The 19,674-nt window shown below is 42.3% G+C and overlaps 1 protein-coding gene across 1 annotated transcript; it reads right to left on the minus strand.

Moving 5' to 3' along the window:
• Nucleotides 1–4,722: 4,722 nt before the first annotated feature.
• Nucleotides 4,723–15,769, minus strand: LOC118397687 (protein shisa-7-like). Its single transcript, XM_035792589.1, has 6 exons — nt 15,511–15,769; nt 9,276–12,930; nt 8,830–8,984; nt 8,447–8,512; nt 6,208–6,408; nt 4,723–5,579 (listed from the first exon to the last, which is right to left on the minus strand). Exons 2-6 carry the CDS (start codon nt 10,016–10,018, stop codon nt 4,723–4,725), a joined length of 2,022 nt encoding a protein of 673 aa, XP_035648482.1. The 5' UTR covers nt 10,019–12,930; nt 15,511–15,769.
• Nucleotides 15,770–19,674: the final 3,905 nt, after the last annotated feature.

A 19,674-nucleotide genomic window follows, 5' to 3' on the forward strand; every position in this document is an offset into this window, starting at 1 on the left:
AAAAGCAATTAGAAATAATTAGTTCAGAGCATTTGGCCCAGAGAGTTTTATGTTCCTGGAATTTTAAGCAAACGAGTAATGTAATTATAGGGCCATTTTCAGAATTTACATCCAGTTTGAATACTTTAAAGACACAATTCATTTTTCATCCAAATGGAAGCCCTGCTACTTGATTTGCTATAGTGCTGAGGGATGGGGCTGGATAAATTAAACCACTGTCAAATTCAAGGAGATATGGATGCAAGCTTTTACAGTCCATGAAATTGACATATTTTTAAGCAATACATGTTTGTTTCTTTACAAAGGCATTGTTACAAACATATTTTGGGTTATGATGGGTAAGTCAATTGTGGGCTATTCAATTCGTGAGGCATTTGAATAATTGTATTATTTAACAATCAATGGATACATATAATTAATTTAAATTATGTTGAACAGTAGTACATTTAGCATATTGCACATTTGAAAATTAATTTTCTCTCCTGTAATTGCTGACCTAACTTTAGGACAGGGTTGCTGACCTAACTTTAGGACAGGATTGCTGACCTAACTTTCGGACAGGATTGCTGACCTAACTTTAGGACAGGGTTGCTGACCTAACTTTAGGACAGGATTGCTGACCTAACTTTCGGACAGGATTGCTGACCTAACTTTAGGACAGGATTGCTGACCTAACTTTCGGACAGGATTGCTGACCTAACTTTAGGACAGGGTTGCTGACCTAACTTTAGGACAGGATTGCTGACCTAACTTTCGGACAGGATTGCTGACCTAACTTTAGGACAGGGTTGCTGACCAAACTTTAGGACAGGATTGCTGACCTAACTTTCGGACAGGATTGCTGACCTAACTGAAAGACAGGGCTCCGCACCGCCATATAGCTGCAGCATCACCTGCTCATTTATATCTGATCAGAGATTAGGAAGGGTAAAGGGAGGGACAATCTGCCTGTCGGTTTGCCTGTTTATCTTCTGTCTGTCTTTATGTGTTTCCTATCCATCATTGATCAGTCAGTCCAACCGTAAGACAAAAAGCCAAAGTGATTTGAATCAAACAATCACAATCATAACTTGTGTTTTACCTGTCCTAAAGTTTGATCAACACCAATAAACCAGTGGACAAAAATGAGTCATTGTGGATATTTTTTTAATTGTTATTAACAATTGAACAGTACGATTCTACAAATGCGAGAATTGACCAATAACCAAAATAAGGGTTGCACGCTTGTAAGAGCTTCACTTAATATTCTTGGAAACAGACATGGGGATAATGTATTAGATGAATCCCTATACATTTTTCTGAGGTATGCCAAATTACTTGGGGGATACAATGTAGCCCCGCCTCCTCCTCACACCGCAATACAATTAGGGGCCAATGAAGCACATCCTTCCATCTAAAAAACCTCACGCCACTAACTGTCACCCCACGAGCCACACACAAAAACAAACATTGTATACCACAACCTCCCTCTTACCTCCACACACACACACACACACACACACACACACACACACACACACACACACACACACACACACACACACACACACACACACACACACACACACACACACACACACACACACATTAATCAACAGTACATTTGCAGGCACACAGATTCATGAGCACGTACTCAACTAAAACATAATCACAACATCAGTATACCTCCAAATGTACAATAAAAACATACATTGAAAATATAATTGAATCTTCGTGTGACATAAATATATTTAGCCTTTCTTCATTTTAGTTTAACAAGATTCTAGTTATGGAATCTGACGTTTCCTCTCTGTAAAAATCATCGGGCCATTCTAGTCCTATAACTGGTTATCCATAATCATGTCAAACAACAAGGCAAGCCACAATACATTCTCCAAACTATTCTAGCAAAATCCTCATTCTTTACAATAAAGAGTAAAGTTCTTGAAAAGAGTGACATTCCGGTTACATAAATGTAATCTTGTAACGAAATGCACACATTTTTTTACCAAAAATGTTAACAATGTAATTTTATAGCTTTTGCTCTACAAATTGAAATTTGAGAAACATTTTTTGTTGTTGATAGATTTGCTTTGGTGAATGTAGCTTAACAAGGAAAGCTGTGATGCATGTCCTTTGTGATATTAGGCTTTTGAATCCAAAAAGCCAATATGAATAATGAGATTATAGCCTTGGGTTTTAAATAGTTTGTGGATTTTTTTGAAAAACACAATTGTCTTACTTGTTAATATCCCAAGTCAGATCAAATGTGAGATTCATCATTCCCGAAAAGACATTGAAATACACACACGGCAAATACAGACGCATGTACATTAGACATACACGCCATGACGTTATAAGTCAGCACTATGACATCATCAACACTGGCTTTGACATCTTCATGCGGTTTGTCTTTTCACTTTGATTGCATCAGGGTTTTTTCCATCAAGAATACAAAGGTTAAAATCCATTAGGAGGTTCAATATTCAAAATCCAGGAAACATTGAGCTTCACAGAGAATAAAAAAATCAATAGGGGTAACTAATAATCATGGTGATAATAATAAATCAGAGTAAATCTATAGTAAACATAATCATGACTATAAACACACAAACACATATCATAGTTTTAAAAATGTTGTCTGAAAGTTCCATCAATCAATTTTTGCCTTTATCCATTCACAGTTAAAGGGGGGAGCCGAAATACTAAACAAAGATTTGAAGTAAATACAATGATCTCCTTGTCCTTTCAATCAAAGTGGAGAGTCCAACCCTTTTAAAAATGGACAGTAACAACCACATCTTCCATCTTTTAACCAGATAACTGTGAAACACACACAAAAATAAGAATGTTACAAATGTTTGCAAATGTACAAAAATATGACATGTCCACCTCCACCCCTGCAATGTAAAAAATGATGGTATGATTGGCTTTTTGTCACACTCAATGTCAACCTCACAAGGGCACAAAGTAGCTTTGCAGTATTTACTCTGTTTTCTTCACACTTACAAAATATGTCTGTCATTTCTGCAGTGTTACACAAACTGTCTCCAATATTGACACAGAAAAATTAAAAAGCCAACAAAGTACAGACCACAGACACACAAAGAGTTTTCAGAATAGCCCTTGGTGTTAAGCGTCCATTGTTCCCTGTTCCCCCTTTCCAACCTGTCTCCAAATATTGTGAACAGCTGGAGTTTCAGAAACAGTAATAATATGTGGAATTCAGAGAAGACTGTGAGTAGTGTATATGAACTACTGACAAATCAATTTATTACCTCACAATCTGTGGTAAACAGCTCAGAAAGTATCATCAATGGAGCAGGAGCTTGACTGGTTTTGGGGATTGTTTTAAGGGACAGACCCATGGGCAAGTATGGCTAAACAAAGCCTTTGCATTAGCCAATTTGTATGGCAGTGTCCCTCAAATTTAACACAACTTCACTGAGCTTTCATTCTCATCTTATGTGGTCAACAGATTTGTCACCTTTTTTTTTCTTTCGGGTGGTCTTTATCTCCTTAAAAACAATGACTGACATTGTGTGTCGAATAACAGTGTCAAGGAATTTCTGTGTGACTATAAATGTAACTGGAATCAGCTCCACAGTTTGGAAACTGACCTCAGAGCTGTGAAGGGACTGACCGTTGCCGTGGAAATGCTCATTAGTGACTTATGTCTCTTTGGGAGTGACAGCCGTCACATCGACCAGCCAGCCAATCTGGCGAGGGTGCAAAGGTGATTCAGCAAAGTGATGTTTGTGTCAAATCATTATAATAATAACTGAGAAAATCCAGCCATAATTAAGAGATTAACTTATACATGACCTTATACAAAATGTCTGCAGACTAAGTTATGGCTGTAGTGTTAGATTGTGGTATCTAGCAACAGTACTCCAAATCTGTCTATTGTCAAGTCTTCCAATCAAAATTAGGAAAGTGACGATTGGCAACTCAAATGTCCACTCAGTGTCAGTCATTCAGTCATCAGGCTATAGCATATACACACAGAATATACATACTGTCCAACGGGGCTTTATTCTTTTACAAAAAAAATATATATTTACAGTCCTGTATTTTTTACAAAAGTCAAACAACCATCACATTGTTCTGTACTCCATTGACATCTGTGTCTGTTCAGATTCAAAGACAGGTTTGTTGTCTCTGTCAGCTAGAGGTTTCACGACAAGAAACTCAATAACCATTTCATAATTTTGACCCAAGCAGGATCCACAAGTAAAAGCCCTCATGTCCTAGGATCCTTTTTCAATTGCACAAAAAACTTTTTTAAATTGTTCATTTTTTGCTCTATACATGGCCATTTTTCTTTCTCCCTCCTCAACAATATGGTTGAATATTCTCTTTCCCAGGAATCAAATCAATGGGCTTCATTCAATCTTCTCTCTAATAATTCCATTTTTCTCAATGGTTTCTTCCTATCATTGCCCTTTTCTGTGTTTCCTAGCAACGGGTAACAATGGCATCCACTCTTCTCTCACGTCTTTCCTTCTCTGGTCTTCAACACACTCATCTGAGGCGGTTGATGGGACGCACTGTCCTCGTCATATCCTTCTCTCTCTCTCATCAGCTTGCCCATGTCTCTCTTCTTGTTTCTCCTTCTATTCACCTTTCTCTCCATCATGCCCCAATTGACCTTTCCTTATTCTCTTCTTTCTGTGTGAACACTTTCAGCTCGAACATTCTCAACGCGACCTTCATCACTCCTTCTCCGTTGTCTCTACTCTCTCACACCGTCACCTCGTTCTTACTAGCCGTTCTCAATGTCTGGCCCCCTCCCCCTCCTCCTCCCCCAGGGATGTATTGGAGCTGTTCGATGGTGTTCTGCCTCTTGGTGGCGAATGCCATCCTCCGTGCGTTGTGGCCCCCGATGGTCCCCGCCCCGCTCCCTGATCCTACCCCGGCCCCTGATCCGTGCCCATGAGGGTCCCCCCAGTTTCCTGCCGGATGGCCCGCCACGCTCATCTCCAGCTCGTGGCCCGATGTGGGGTGGGAGTTCATCTTGATCATGTGATGGCGGTCCAGCGAGGGTGTGACGCAGACGTTCTGCTGTGATTGAGCTTTGTGGCTGAGGCATCCCATGGTCGGGACCCCCATCCCCACAAAGTCACCCATGCCCCCCATACCCACCATACCGCCCAACCCTGGCATGCCCATGCCCCCCATCCTCTCCTCCAGACGGTCGGGCGAGACTAGGAGCCTCTCGTGGGACTTGCGAAGCGTCTGTGAGGTGGAGCTCTTGGTCATAGCCTTGTAGTACTGGTGCTGCTGGTTCTTGGAGAGTCTGGAGAGGGTGTTGCCCTCACCAAGTGCCAGGAGCTGGTCCTGGGACATGACCCTCCGCGGGGGCTTGTCGAAGGCGGGCTGGTACCCCAACGACTGGGCTGGCAGAGGGTAGGGGTTGGGGGTGGATGTAGGCACGTGAATCCGTGGCCGGGAGGAGTGGAAGGGAAGGGTGCCCCTGGCTCCGAGAGTGTAGTCACCGCCCCAGTGGAGGTGGTGCTGGGAGGAGTGGAATGACGGAGGGGCGTTGTTAGGCCGTCGCTTTGATGTGTGGTAGCCAGAGTAGTCGTCCAGATCTTTCTCTGTTTTTTGGGAGGGGTGGGGGTTGAGTAAAAAAAAAAGAGGGAGGATGAAAGAAAGAAATGTTGAAATGACAGTTAGTGAAATTAATTTATTATGAGGTGCAACAAAGTGTTCAACATTTCTCTCCCTTAGAAGACTTTCCTTGGACTGAGCTCCCTGAGAGCCAATTTAAATGTGACCTTTAGGCAACCGTTACAATCCCCCAATGCATCCTCCATATAATCTAGCTTTCAGGGGCACCCGTTCGAGACAAACAAGCGTTTATCGACGCCAATTCTATAGACTATAGCAGCCTACATTAAGGCACATCGAAAGGTAATACATCAGACACACATCCTCGGCTGCTGCCTCTCGCCTGCCTTCTTCCACACACACACACACACACACACACACACACACACACACACACACACACACACACACACACACACACACACACACACACACACACACACACACACACACACACACACACACACACACACACACACACACACACATCTCTGGAGCTCTCTCTAGCCACCGCCTCCAGTTGCCTTCCTCCCAGCAGCGGCTGCCACCCAGACATCCAGCCCTCTCTTCCGGGCCCCCGCCCCACTGCCCCTCCCCCACTGCTCCCCTCCTCACCGAGCTTCTTCAGGGAGCTGTAGCGGTTGATCTCAGGTTTCATGGCTACCTCGTAGGAGGGGGGCAACTGGGCCAGGTTGTGGAAGGAGTGCGAGAAAGGGGGCTGTGGGTGTAAGTGCAGGCCGGAGCTGTTGTTGTGCTTGCTGGTGAGGAGGGTCCCCGTGGAGGCTAGCTGGGCGTTGTTCATGCGGGGCACGCGCTCTGGAAGAGGAAGAGGAGGAAGACATAGGAGAGCATCAACCAGGGACCTAACACATACAGTACATAGGGCTACATTTAGATTGACATGTTAACATAATACATATGAGTACATTAACCAGGGATCTAACACATACAGTATATAGGGCTACATTCAGAATGACATGTTAACATAATATATATGAGTACATTAACCAGGGATCTAACACATACAGTATATAGGGCTACATTCAGAATGTCATGTTAACATAATACATATGAGTACATTAACCAGGGATCTAACACATACAGTATATAGGGCTACATTCAGAATGACATGTTAACATAATATAGTTAAGGACCTAACATAGAGTTCCTTCGGAAAGTATTCAGACCCTTTGACTTTTTCACTATTATGTTACGTTACAGCCTTGTTCTAAAATAGATCAAATGAACTCCTCAGCAATCTACACACAATATGCCATAATGACAAAGCAAAAACAGGTTTTTAGAAATTGTTTGATATTTATGAAAAACAAACAAACAACAGAAATACCTTATTTACATAAGTATTCAGACCCTTTGCTATGAGACTCGAAGTTGAGCTCAGGTGCATCCTGTTTCCATTGATCATCCTTGAGATGTTTCTACAACTTGATTGGAGTCCACTTGTGGGAAATTGAATTGAATGGACATGATTTGGAAAGGCCTGATTGGGGGAGTGCTGCAGAGATGGTTGTCCTTCTGGAAGGTTCTCCCATCGCCACAGAGGAACTCTAGAGCTCTGTCAGAGTGACCATCGGGTTCTTGGTCACCTCCCTGACCAAGGCCCTTTTCCCCTGATTGCTCAGTTTTACCGGGCAGCCAGCTCTAAGAAGAGTCTTAGTGGTTCCAAACTTCTTCCATTTAAGAATTATGGAGGCCACTGTGTTCTTGGAGTCCTTCAAAGCCGCAGAAATGTTTTGGTACCTTTTCGCAGATCTGTGCCTTGACACAATCCTGGTTCGAAGCTCTACGGGCAATTCATCCTCATGGCTTGGTTTTTGCTCTGACATGCCGTGTCAACTGTGGGACCTTATATGGGCAGGTGTGTGCCTTTCCAAATCATGTCCAATCAATTGAATTTACCACAGGTGGACTCCAATCAATGGAAACAGGATGCACCGGAGTTCAATTTCGAGTCTCATAGCAAAGGGTCTGATTACTTATGTAAATAAGGTATTTCTGTTTTTTATATTCAATAAATTAGCTACAATTTCTCAACCTGTTTTAACTTTGTCATTATGGAGTATTGTGTGTAGATTGCTGAGGATTTTTTATTTTAATTAAATCCATTTTAGAATAATGCTGTAACGTAGCAAAATGTGGAAAAAGTCAAGGGATTTGAATACTTTCCGAAGGCACTGTATATATGAGTACTTTTACAAGGACCTAACACACATAAGGTACTACATTACATTATTAAGCTACATTAATAATGGGCCAACATGTATAAGTACATTTAAAATGGCCTTACATTTAAAGGTACATATACAATTGACGAAACGTGCCAATTCCTCACAAAAGATTAGTCTTAAAGAACTGCTGCCAATTTGTCATTTGTACGTTTTGAAGTCATTCTAGGACGACTATTACAATGGTCCCTTGAGCTAATATATAAAACAAGCCAAGATGATTGTCTCACACTTTGGTCACTGACCATGTACAATAATGGGCAATGACTGCCAATAATGTCTTTCTACCCACTGAGCGAGCACACGGGAGACATTGACCACTGTGGAGTAACACGCGCAGGCTTCGGTAAGTGCAGTAACACACTCAAGCCCAGTCCCACAGTGTAAGTAAGCACGCTTACAACACAAACGGATACAGTACATAGTGCATGCTGAGACACTTGCGAGGGTGACACACAGAATGAGTGGGAGCAGTGAAACGGCGACTGTGTTAAGACAACAGCGACTGTGTTAAGGAAACACACTCAATGGTACATATACAACACCAGACAGACGTTTCATGAGGCCAACTCACACACCCGCCGGCTGCGTTAGCTAGTTCGGCTTACCCATAGTAGCCGAGTGTTTGGGACTGGAACCAGACACCTGGATAAAATTGTGGTGCAAGTTGCCAACTGCAAGAGAGCACAGCGAACACTGATGGTACTGCCACTCGTATGCGTGTGTGGTGGTGTGTGTGCTGTGGGATTACATGAAGCGTGTTTAAGAGTGCGAGTATGTTGAACGTGACCCCATACAGTCAGCATTACTAGGCTAGTGCATCCGCCACCGCTCTCCACCATCATCACCGTAATGGTTCATATATCTGAAACAGGCTATTACTGTATTTCAACGTAACAGCAGTGTTATAAGAGTGTTATTATACCAACAGTGTTATAACATTGTCATTACAGTGTTGTTATTGTCCCATGCTTTCTGTGGCGTCACTCACTGCGGTTGTCTTTGCTCTGGAGCACCGGGGTGTAAAGGTTCTTGGGGGGACGACCGAGGATGTCGCCGGTGGTGGCGGTGGTAAGGACGGTGCTGTTGTTCCTCTCCCCCTGTTGGACTGGGCTGGCCTGACTCCGTAGGATGTCCACCAGGGCTCTGGGAGAAAGAGGAGAGAAGAGAGGAGGGGAATGAAAAATCATAGACAAGGGCGAGACAGTAGAATAAAAGAAAAAAAAATATGTAGTATGTAAATGTGTTACTTGTTCATTGAATGTGGTTCAGTTTCATCACCCTTTTGGGTCTGTGGCTTGTGACCTCAGTGAAACTCAGTAATGTGCTGAATTTAAGACTACAGCCCACTGACAGATCCACGTACACCCGTATGGTCATTTTCAGACACTGCTTACTGATCTTCTGTTCAAAGACACTTGTCCGTTCTTTTCTCACCTGGGCATGTTGATGTCTCTGTTCCGGGGTCGTCGGGATATCTTGTGGAAGGCCACCTTGATGCCCACGGCCACCACCAGGGTGACGGAGATCACCCCGCCGATCACGTACGCCGTGCTGTTGCTCTGCTGCTGCAGCTGCTCCGAGTCTGGGTCACCCCGGTTCCCCGGCGGCGGGGGGTTCGTCGGCGGTGTGTCGAGCCACCCGGGCGACTTGTAGTTGTTACATGACTTCTGGTCCAGGCGGCTACGCTGGTGGTCACAACAGTAGCGGTAGTGGCAGGTGCCGCAGCAGTAGATGTAGGTCCCCTTGGAGCAGTTGAAAGTGTTGTCCAACTGGCCCATGACGTCGTAGTAGGCCCGACACACGTCCACATCCACCAGGCGCCGGGGGGGTGGCGCTACCTGGGCGGCCCCCAGCGGAGGTTTGAGGGCGTCAGCTGCCGTCATGTTCTGAGGGAGCTTGGTTTGGGGGAGGGGCTTTGGGAGCGTTTCGGGTTCTTTCGGCTCACCGTCCTGAGCGTCCTCCATTTCAGCCGCTTTAGGCGCCACCTTTGGCCCCCCCGGGGGCGGCGGCATCGGTTTGTTCCCAAAACCGGTGAGGAGGAACAGGGTGGTGCCGCTGGGGCCGCCGTAGGATGAGCGGCGCTCTGTGGTGATGGTCACGGCGGAAAGGACGAGGCCGGACACAAGGGAAAATATGAGGGAGGTGCTGAGCATCCTTTTGTAGGTTCTAGGCCTCATTTTTTCAGCGTTTCTGAGCCAATTCAAAAAATAAAAGGCCCGTCAAGTATTAAAATATGGAGGTCCTCCTCCAAGAGGGATAGTGTTCTCCTCTCCTTCCTTCTTTGAATTTCACCTACGTGTTAAGTGTAAAAAATGTAAAGGCTTACACTCAGGACTTCAGCGTAAATACAGTAAACTAATCCTTTGTTAGTGCTTCCATGTACATTACATACACTAGTGTGGAGGTTTTCACTTAGTTGAGTGATTTTTTTGTTTGTTCAAGCAATAAGTGTGACATGTACACGTGTATGTATTTATGTAAACAAGCTCTCAATACAAATCTATTGTTGTTCATAAGCAGCTTATATCAACTCTGAGGTTATATATTTCTATGTTTTAGGCCTATACTGTAGCTATACTTGTGAAAGGACTATTTGAAGTTTGTCTCGACAACTTCAACTTAGCACACAAAAAAAAAAAAACAGAACGATAAGGATGCTGGAAAATGTATAGATTGTAAACACCAGTCAACAAAGTGTTATTTTACAGAATGGTAAGGGGAAATGATTGGAGTTTCTTGATAATTGTGTGGTCTCTACTGTGCAGACCTCACTAAAATGGCAAGTAGGGGTTGTCTTTCTTTGTGATAGGCAGTATTGTCTTGTAAACAAAAATCAACGTGTAAACGTTTCAAACCCTTCGGAGTCGTTTGAACTCAACTGACCTATGGCACAAAGTTCTGAATAATGTAGCTAGCGAATCCTCTTTGAAGGGAAGGTGTACTCTGTAAACATTAAGCGTTAACTTTTATTTGCGTACTTTTCACCTACGCTTAATCGTATTATCACTGGAATTGGCACATCAGTTTTCTGTTGTAGGTATTTGACCGCACAAACCTTTCTGTAACACTTGAGTCTAGCTCTTTGCGTGAATTGTAAACAATTTTGCTGGCAGCTTTAGGTGTCTGTACTTCATCATATCAGTCAATACATGTGCTCGAACAGATTTGGCACTGTTTATTAACAGCGTTAGCTTGCTAGGGACATTCCCTCTGCACTGAACTGTCCATTTGTTCACAAATAAACTCTTAAAATATGTAGGAAAAGGAAATAGAGGTCGGGTGGTCAATTGAGGAAATATTATTCAGAGAGATTTGAGATTATTAATTCGGACTCAAATACAGCGGTCAGAAAGTCTACAAGGTTTGCACTATGAGACAAGGACCGATCACAAAGGCCTGTCATGAGGTCCGGTGAATGTGGGTACGGCAGAATTGGACCGAGCAGCATATATAGTTGATACAGACCGGGACCACACAATTCACACCTAACTTAGTGAGAAAGGGAAAACTAAGATATAACACAGTGAGTAACGGACCAAATGAATAAAGGCAGCCGGAGATAGTACAACAATTGTTTGATGAATTAGGAAAATGTGAGAGAGGGAAGGAGGGACGAAATGGGGCTAAGGATCTATGTGCGTTTGATCCCCTTGCGTGAGTGTCTCTGCTCTGAGTTTAACTCGGCCCAACAGAATAGAACGAAGGTGGGCTTGGGCCCGGTTCTGGCAGGACAGCGCGGCTCTGCCCACAGAACAGACATGAAAATGTCTGGATTCATTCGTTCAATGCAGAATATGTAGAGGAAACGTACACTACGAACGGTCACTTTTCAGCCTAACCTAACCTGCGCTGATGACTACAGATACATAGTAATTGTGACCTAAGAAAGAAACGTAGAACAATCTAATGTGATTAGCTTTATAAGATATTTTCTTATAAATAAAATGGATATGGTATCCTAGTATCATATAATCTCTTCACTGATATAATCTCTTCACTCTATCCCTGAATGTATGAGCGCGCCTATAGTTGAAAGTCAATATATGAGGTGTTGTCAGTACAAAGAAATCTTCACCTTAGTGAGATGATAGTTGAAAATGTTTGGTCATAGTATGGCAGGTCTAATATGGCTTAATGGTTTCTTTAGTACGTGTTCAAGTTTATCTCTTTTGATAGACAACATCAATACGCTCAGGGGCTGTGTTGCATGTTTTGAGAAAAGAGAACAAAGGTTTGAATATCATTCGGGTTAAAAGGAAAAGGGGGCTTTTCAAATTGTTTAATGTGGCGTGCCTACATGCGCTGTATGGGAGAATGCTGGAGAGATTCTGACAGAAAATAAGAAAAAGAATCGAGGAGCGATGGATAAGCAAATGAGCGACAGAATAGCAGCAAGGTCAATTTATCTTGTTATATGTGACTTGTGTTGCACATCAGTCAGTCAAAGCCCAGTTCGATTGATCGCTCTGGGGCTGTGCTGTCAGAGCCCGAGTAAATTTGTGAGTTAGCACTGCTTACCATGTTCCAGCTAATGCACTACAAACAAATGCAGGCCATCCATTAAAGATTAGTTTAAAAAGCACTTTGGACCAATAATGCACTATTCATTCAAATCTGAAAGATTATAGGGAGCAGATTTTTTTTTTAACACTGATGTCGGAAAAGGAATGTACGTTTAACACCTCTCTACAGGCATTAGGCTAACTCTCCACAATGTGGTTCTAACTACTTTTTAATTGATATGTTTTGCGTTTATGTATGCAATGAGCTTCAATGCTATTCTGATGTAATAGGGATCTGAAATGTGTATTTTATGTGTTAGGGAGACTAATTAAAAATGCGTATTTTGAAAAACAGTCTATGCAAATTAAGGTCCAAAATCCCCCCCCCCCAAAAAAGAAAGAAAACTAAAAAAGGAATGTAGAAAGACCGTTGTAATTAGCAAACACCCTCTGGATCAAAACAGGGTAGAACATCCCCCTAGTTGTTCCACCTGGCCAAGAGTGATGATGATGTAATCCAGGTTTGAAGTTCTTTTTGTTCTTTGCCCTTTACAAATGTCTTCGACTTCTTTATTTCTCAATTGACACTGCAATGAGAAGAAGAGAGCAAGCTGATCAATGGATGACATTTTCTTAGTCCACAGTTTAGCCAAAATGGTTCTATTCTAGGAGAGTTAGGCACAAGACATACAATAGCAGTGGTAATACCAATATTGAACAAGCATACATGATTACTCCTACATAAACAGTTGGCTAATACCTGAAATAAGCAGTAATTAGCAAGTACTAACATTCCCTCTGTTTGGCTAACTTCTATTCATATTTCAGATTACGTGATATCCACGGTGTAAAAATGACAATGCATGTTGCATTATTGCGTTCATTTAAAACCAACAATTGAGTTGATTCTAATCATCATACGGTCAACAAATCTGTAACATAATACGATTCGGAAAAGCTCATCCTTTCACACCAGACCTTGAATATCCTAATCGTAGACACCTGAGAACCATCGTCTCATACACTCCTTCGTTAGATAAGGACCCGCGAGATCACACTACATTAACATCAACTTTGAGAGAATAGACATGTTTTGACTTCAACAAAAAACAGCTAGATGGGACATGATGACGAGAGACACCATGTGGCTAGTACTGACACCGAGAGACGAGTGTCAGGGGAGAAGATTAGGTCTCATGGTAAACACTAGGCCTCGAGAGGAGAGAGAGGAGCGGAGAAGCCACAGATGTGAGCAGGGGGGGGTTGCCCTGAATGGGAGTATCCTGTTGAGATGAGAAGAGGAAAACAGGGAGCAATGCTGGGTTGGGGGCCCTAAAAGTGGAGTCTCTTGTGCTGGAAAGTTAAGGGTGCCTTTCAAATCAGTGACTGCCCTGGGGGTCCATTTCCATTATGTCTCCTTGATGCAGCAATTAAGAAGCTACTGACGACAGCTGATCTCTTCGAATGTGAAGCTTTCTAGGCAAACACATCGTTTCGACAGACACACCGCTCGGCCTGGCCACAAATAGTGAGATGTTTATGAGTCTGTTCGGGTGCATATGGAACAGAGCATTCCCAACATATATGCTGCCTGAGCATCTGCTGATGCCTGGCCCTGCCGAGCACAGGTCTTAAAGAGACAGTGTAAACGCTGACACACAGCGTGTTAGCTCTACACTGACCCCCCTCGCTCCCACTTCCCTCCCTCCCGCTCTCTCTCTCTGCCAGTGAGTGGGCTTGAGCAGGCTCTCTCAGAATAGCACTGCAGCATTGAACGAGAAAGGGAAAGAAAGTGAATGAGCAACACTGTCCACCACTGTTCTCTCTATATACATATATGTATATATATACATACGTCTATTGTCTTATCAATGCAATTCGTTGTACAATGGGCTTTGCTTCACCTCTTCTCCTTTCCCAAAGATCTCTCCATCTAGCTCGCCCTCCTCCTCCCATGATGCTCAGTGTCAGATATTTGTCCAGCTCACTGCTCCATCCATCCATCCCTAAGCCTACCTTTTCTCCCTGTCTTTCTCTGAACTGAAGCACGCTGGTTCTTAACGCAGTGCACTAGGACAGTGAGCCTTTGTAATTAGGTGTCAGCATTCAAAGGCCTCCGAAGACAAGACATCATGAATTATGGAAGCAACGTAATTACCGTAGACCTATTACTGACTCCCTTGATAGTGAACGATAATTACCTTTAATACTGGGAAATGCCATAATATAGTATAAGTGCACAATTATTGAACTATTGTGGCTGTGTCTCAATGTGCCATATCATGTAGCATTCATTGAGCTTAGTCTATAGACTATTTGTGGGAGATTATATATGGACAAGACTCCCACAGCTGAGGTTTTGAGCAGCAAACAGGTGACTGACTATGTAACAATGTTGTCAAAGCAAAACCATTTCCATTCTAACTTCTGCACATGAGCGACCATGAACATTATAGCACGGTTGGTGTGTCGACATTTGCATTCGTGTGGCATAGTGTGATAGAGGCCAATTCACACACTTCCATTTTCCATTGATGCTAGGGGACTTAATTTATGGGGGAAACGGACAAGACAGACACAAAATGGGAGGGTATGTTATGGTGGTCGAGGCGCAAAGAGCGAGACTTGTTCACGTGCACATTTTATTGGGCAATGTTGCAGCACTAAACAGAAACAAAATGAAGGAACGTCTTACCTATGTGTCGCTGGTTGTATTCAGAATGGCAATACGATGATGATCCTTATTTAGATGCGGCCGTCAGGCCCGTCACCATGTTTATTTGAAATTAAACTAGGAACACATATTGCCGCACATCAATTGTTGCAGATTGATGCCAATAAAAGAATGCAAATATGCATTGATCAAAAATGGCCCTACACTATGCTGCATCACAATAAAAGCGCATAGATTGGAGTTCACAGGCGTATGCGCTCGTCTCTTTCAAATTACACCCAAATTGTATGTCTTATGGTCAAAATAATTGTTATATAAATAGGAGAAAATCTGCACTCAATTAATAATTTACTTCCATCCTAAATTGCGAGAATCACGTTAATCTATCCAGTCGAATGAGGTTGTGGAAATCCGTTTCAAGCTTTGAAGTTATGCAAAGAGGAGAAAATGATTCAGATGTTGTTCTTAAAAAGTGTTCAAAAGATAGCTTTACCGGTTGTCTTAGTCCATTCACCAACGTTGGATCTTTGTGATTCCCGGAAAATAATTGACCATGCCTACATTTTCATTGTAATTCCAGGTGAGGATGATATTAATTGGTCTCGAAAGACATTTTTCTCTGAATAGACATATAAAATAGCAATCATTTAAAAAACGAGAGGGAGCGCGCTTGAAATATGTTCTGCTATCATTTAGACCATCACATATGGCTATTTCCTTTTAGCGGTGACTATAATCCTCAATGCGCTCCCCCTTTGCTAAATAGGTTCTACCGCGTTGATGAAATTCGCAAAAAGTGATTGCTCTCACAAAGGTCCGCCACACTAGGTGCTCATTCATTGATTGGCCAATATGGTATTTGTCTAAGTTTCCATTTGTTAAGTGGCAATAGTATCTACCAATCGATGACACACTTTATTCCCAATGAGATATTTTTCTCCAGGAACCATTGGTTTACAACCGGGGATGGAATGGAATAGTTTAAACGCATGCGACAAGAGCGAACAATCAGACACTTTCAAAAGGGCCAATTTGTCTTTTCAATGTGCCGAACAAAGCTCATTGCAATTAACAGTGGAATGTTTAACTCCTAAAACACTAGCAGAGTGATGGGGGGGGGATTACACTTCTTTACAGTTTTTCATGGGGAATAGATGGAGAAGGAAGAGTCTATGGTAATGTAGTGACATTAGTTGCCTTGACAATCGTGTCCCTGTATTTCGGCAAATTATTAATTTGATGGGAATTAATAGATGCTTGTTTCCTTCCGAGACATTGCCCCATTCACTAACTTCTAATTGTCACACAAACTGTTTCCAAAATCTCTCAGGCATGCCTTCCTCCGTGACATAAATTACAGTATCCTGTGTGCTACATAAAATAGAACCGAACAGAGACGATTAGAAAAGAATATGCTTCAAAGGCTCCCAAAAAGTCCACCATTGGGGAACGCATGATTATGTGACAGAGGCAGCTATTTCAATCATTGTACCAGAACAGGAGCAGGACTGCATGGCGTCTGGGGCCTCACAGATGGTCTTCTATAACATGGCACATGGTGGCTCTTTCAGCCAGGGTTAGTCAACTGTCCAAATCACCACTTCTCGCCAGTGATTACTCTGAACGTCAACATATCAATGAATTAACCAAACACATAATCAATACTGTCTCCAAAAGGCTAACAAATATGGAAATAGTCATTTTAACAACAAAGGTAATTGCTGACAGAAAGTTTAGCAAATTGCATCTGATTGAAATGTCCAGAGACTCACTTTTCACTCCATAAAAGCCATTTGAAGACAGGTTAAAAGAGAACCCCTGTGAACCAGCCACAGGAAATGCTCCCCACCTGAACAGGAAATGGAGAATTCTCAGGGGTATCTACACAGTCAATGGGCAAGCCCACCCATATGAAGCTGACAGGGTGTTGGTGTTGAGTGACTGCACCTCACAATGATCATGTGTAGACTTCGGGCAATGTGTTACAATGTGTTGTTTAGTAGTATTACTCTTAGATTCAAATAAAGAGACATGTTTGGCTAGTCCTTGATGGCATTACAAGAGCCTGTTGGTGGCTATGCCAAAATGATACTGGAATACAGAGTACGTTGGTCGAAAGCGTACTGTAATGGAAGTTAGTAATGGCTGATTTATTACTCATTTCAGGCTTTGGGTCAAGCTTTGAACCCGCCCCCTCCTTGACCCAACATCCCCACAAGGGTTCATTTGATTGGGTTTTTGCTGCGGAATGTCTATTTATTTATTTTTTATTAGACTGCATTAGTGACAGTCCAAAGTATTACACAGTAATACAACATGCAGAATGCATATTTTGGGGTGTAACTACAAAGCATATGGATGTATACAGTATATGAACCATTGAACAAATTAGTATTAAAGGATCAAATCTAGGTCACTTGGAGACAGAGAGATAACAGCAAGCTCCCAGATGTGACGTGAGAGAGAGTTAGGCATAAGGAGCCTTTCCTTGCCACTTGCGTCACTTCCTCCATTCCACGTCTAGAGGGCAAAAGAGAAGTATCGTCACTATCGCTATGCAGGTCTCTCAGTAGTAGACCTGCCAGAACTCTATTCAGTCAACAGAGCAGGATGACTCAAAGTGTCCTCTGGACAGGATGGAGTCGGAGTGCGTCACACACACACACACACAAACACAAACCAACTTCAGATACACAGGGCCAAGCATTCCTTGCTCTCAAACATCTTCAGGCGGTAGTCTACGACCAGGTAAATCATGTCATTCAGACAATAACAAAGCGCTCTACACTGCACTTTGTGGTGCACAGCTGAGGAATGGAGATGCAGAAATGTAACCTTTATCATATTCATAGACAGAGCTATTGATGCAAGGACTGACCATGACCTTGAGATCAGATGTATAGTTTTAACCATGTTGAGGATATATGCAGTGCATTCGGAAAGTATTCAGGCCCCTTCCCTTTTCCCACATTTTGTTACATTCAGTCTTATTCTAAAATGGATGAAATAAAAAAAATACTCATCAATATACAGTGGGGCAAAAAAGTATTTAGTAAGCCACCAATTGTGCAAGTTCTCCCACTTGCAGATTCAGTCTTCCCAGCCTGGTGCAGGTCTACAATTTTGTTTCTGGTGTCCTTTGACAGCTCTTTGGTCTTGGCCATAGTGGAGTATGGAGTGTGACTGTTTGAGGTTGTGGACAGGTGTCTTTTATACTGATAACAAGTTCAAACAGGTGCCATTAATACAGGTAAAGCATGGAGGACAGAGGAGCCTCTTAAAATAAGAAGTTACAGGTCTGTGAGAGCCAGAAATCTTGCTTGTTTGTAGGTGACCAAATACTTATTTTCCACTATAATTTGCAAATAAATTCATTAAAAATCCTACAATGTGATTTTCTGGATTTTTTTTTCTCATTTTGTTTGTCATAGTTGGAAGTGTACCTATGATGAAAATTACAGGCTTCATCTTTTTAAGTGGGAGAACTTGCACAATTGGTGGCTGACTAAATACTTTTTTTCCCCACTGTATGTAAATGTGATATTTTAGTATTTTCTATTGCTAACATTTCTAAAAACTTGTTTTTGCTTTATCATTATTTGGTACTGTGTGTAGATTGACGAGGGATTACAAAATATATACATACATTCTAAATGTAACTTAACAAAATGTGGAATAAGTCAAGGGGTCTGAATACTTTCCGAATGCACTGTAGTGTTTGTTTACAATTGTTTACAAACATTGGAGTAAAACAAGCTTGTATTTTGGGTACAGATGGTGTAGGGCAGAACTAAACTCTTGAGACATTTAGAAGTTGAATTATTCAATAATCAATGGGTAGATTGTACAAGTACAAATGGAGCAACTGCAGATTGCCCCATTAAAGAGCTTGTCCTTACAGGCTTGCTGCAAGTCTTTTCACGCTGCTTATTAGTGCATATGCCATGCATAACCTAGAGCAGCGTGAGTTAAGTGCCTAAGCCTAGCATCAGCACGCAGTGTTCCTAAATCTGGAACAGCAGGTAACTGCTTCTATTGTTACCTCGGTAGACACCTATTCTCTCTGTAGAATAGAGTACCCTACTCAAGTTTTAAAAAGCACCTGTCAACCTTCCATCAAACGGTAGAACTATCCCATGAATATTGCATTGAGTCGTAATCCGTTTTAAGGTGTGACCACGTGTATTGCTTAGAACATAAAAAGTGGAATCCATGCATGCTTATGACAAGTCTTGTAATACATTATAACTGCATCATACCTGCTTTTAAGGTAAATGTTACCACTTCAACCATACAATTTCGACTGCCCCCTCTGTTTCTTTGTATTTACATTGCTCCATTGAGCGCCTATGTTTTCCTCTCCTTGTCTCAACATACCTTATGATAAACGCAGCACAACACAACATATGGTTGCTGATGTGTTCAACAAGATGGCTGCTGAGGCTCTCTTGGGAGACTGGCCCTGCATACACTACATGTGGTAAATGTAAATGTCATGTAGCATTCAGTACACCTATTGGACCAACTATGTGTATTGTAAGATAAAAGGAACTGTATTACTGTAGCACTATTAGAACAAGTAATAATATATTATACCTGTCTGCTTTAAAATACCCCAGAAGCTTTATCAATATGATAAAAAATCAAATAAAAATAC

This window comes from Oncorhynchus keta, chromosome 19, assembly GCF_023373465.1.
Source record: "Oncorhynchus keta strain PuntledgeMale-10-30-2019 chromosome 19, Oket_V2, whole genome shotgun sequence".
Lineage (NCBI taxonomy): Eukaryota > Metazoa > Chordata > Actinopteri > Salmoniformes > Salmonidae > Oncorhynchus > Oncorhynchus keta.

Excerpts from the sequence above, each read along its gene's own strand:
- LOC118397687 (XM_035792589.1), bottom strand. The coding sequence starts at position 10,018 with ATGAGGCCTAGAACCTACAAAAGGATGCTCAGCACCTCCCTCATATTT. Across the intron at positions 8,985-9,275 it reads AGAGACATCAACATGCCCAG|AGCCCTGGTGGACATCCTAC; the intron begins GTGAGAAAAGAA and ends TCTTTCTCCCAG. Across the intron at positions 8,513-8,829 it reads CCAGAGCAAAGACAACCGCA|TTGGCAACTTGCACCACAAT; the intron begins GTGAGTGACGCC and ends GCTCTCTTGCAG.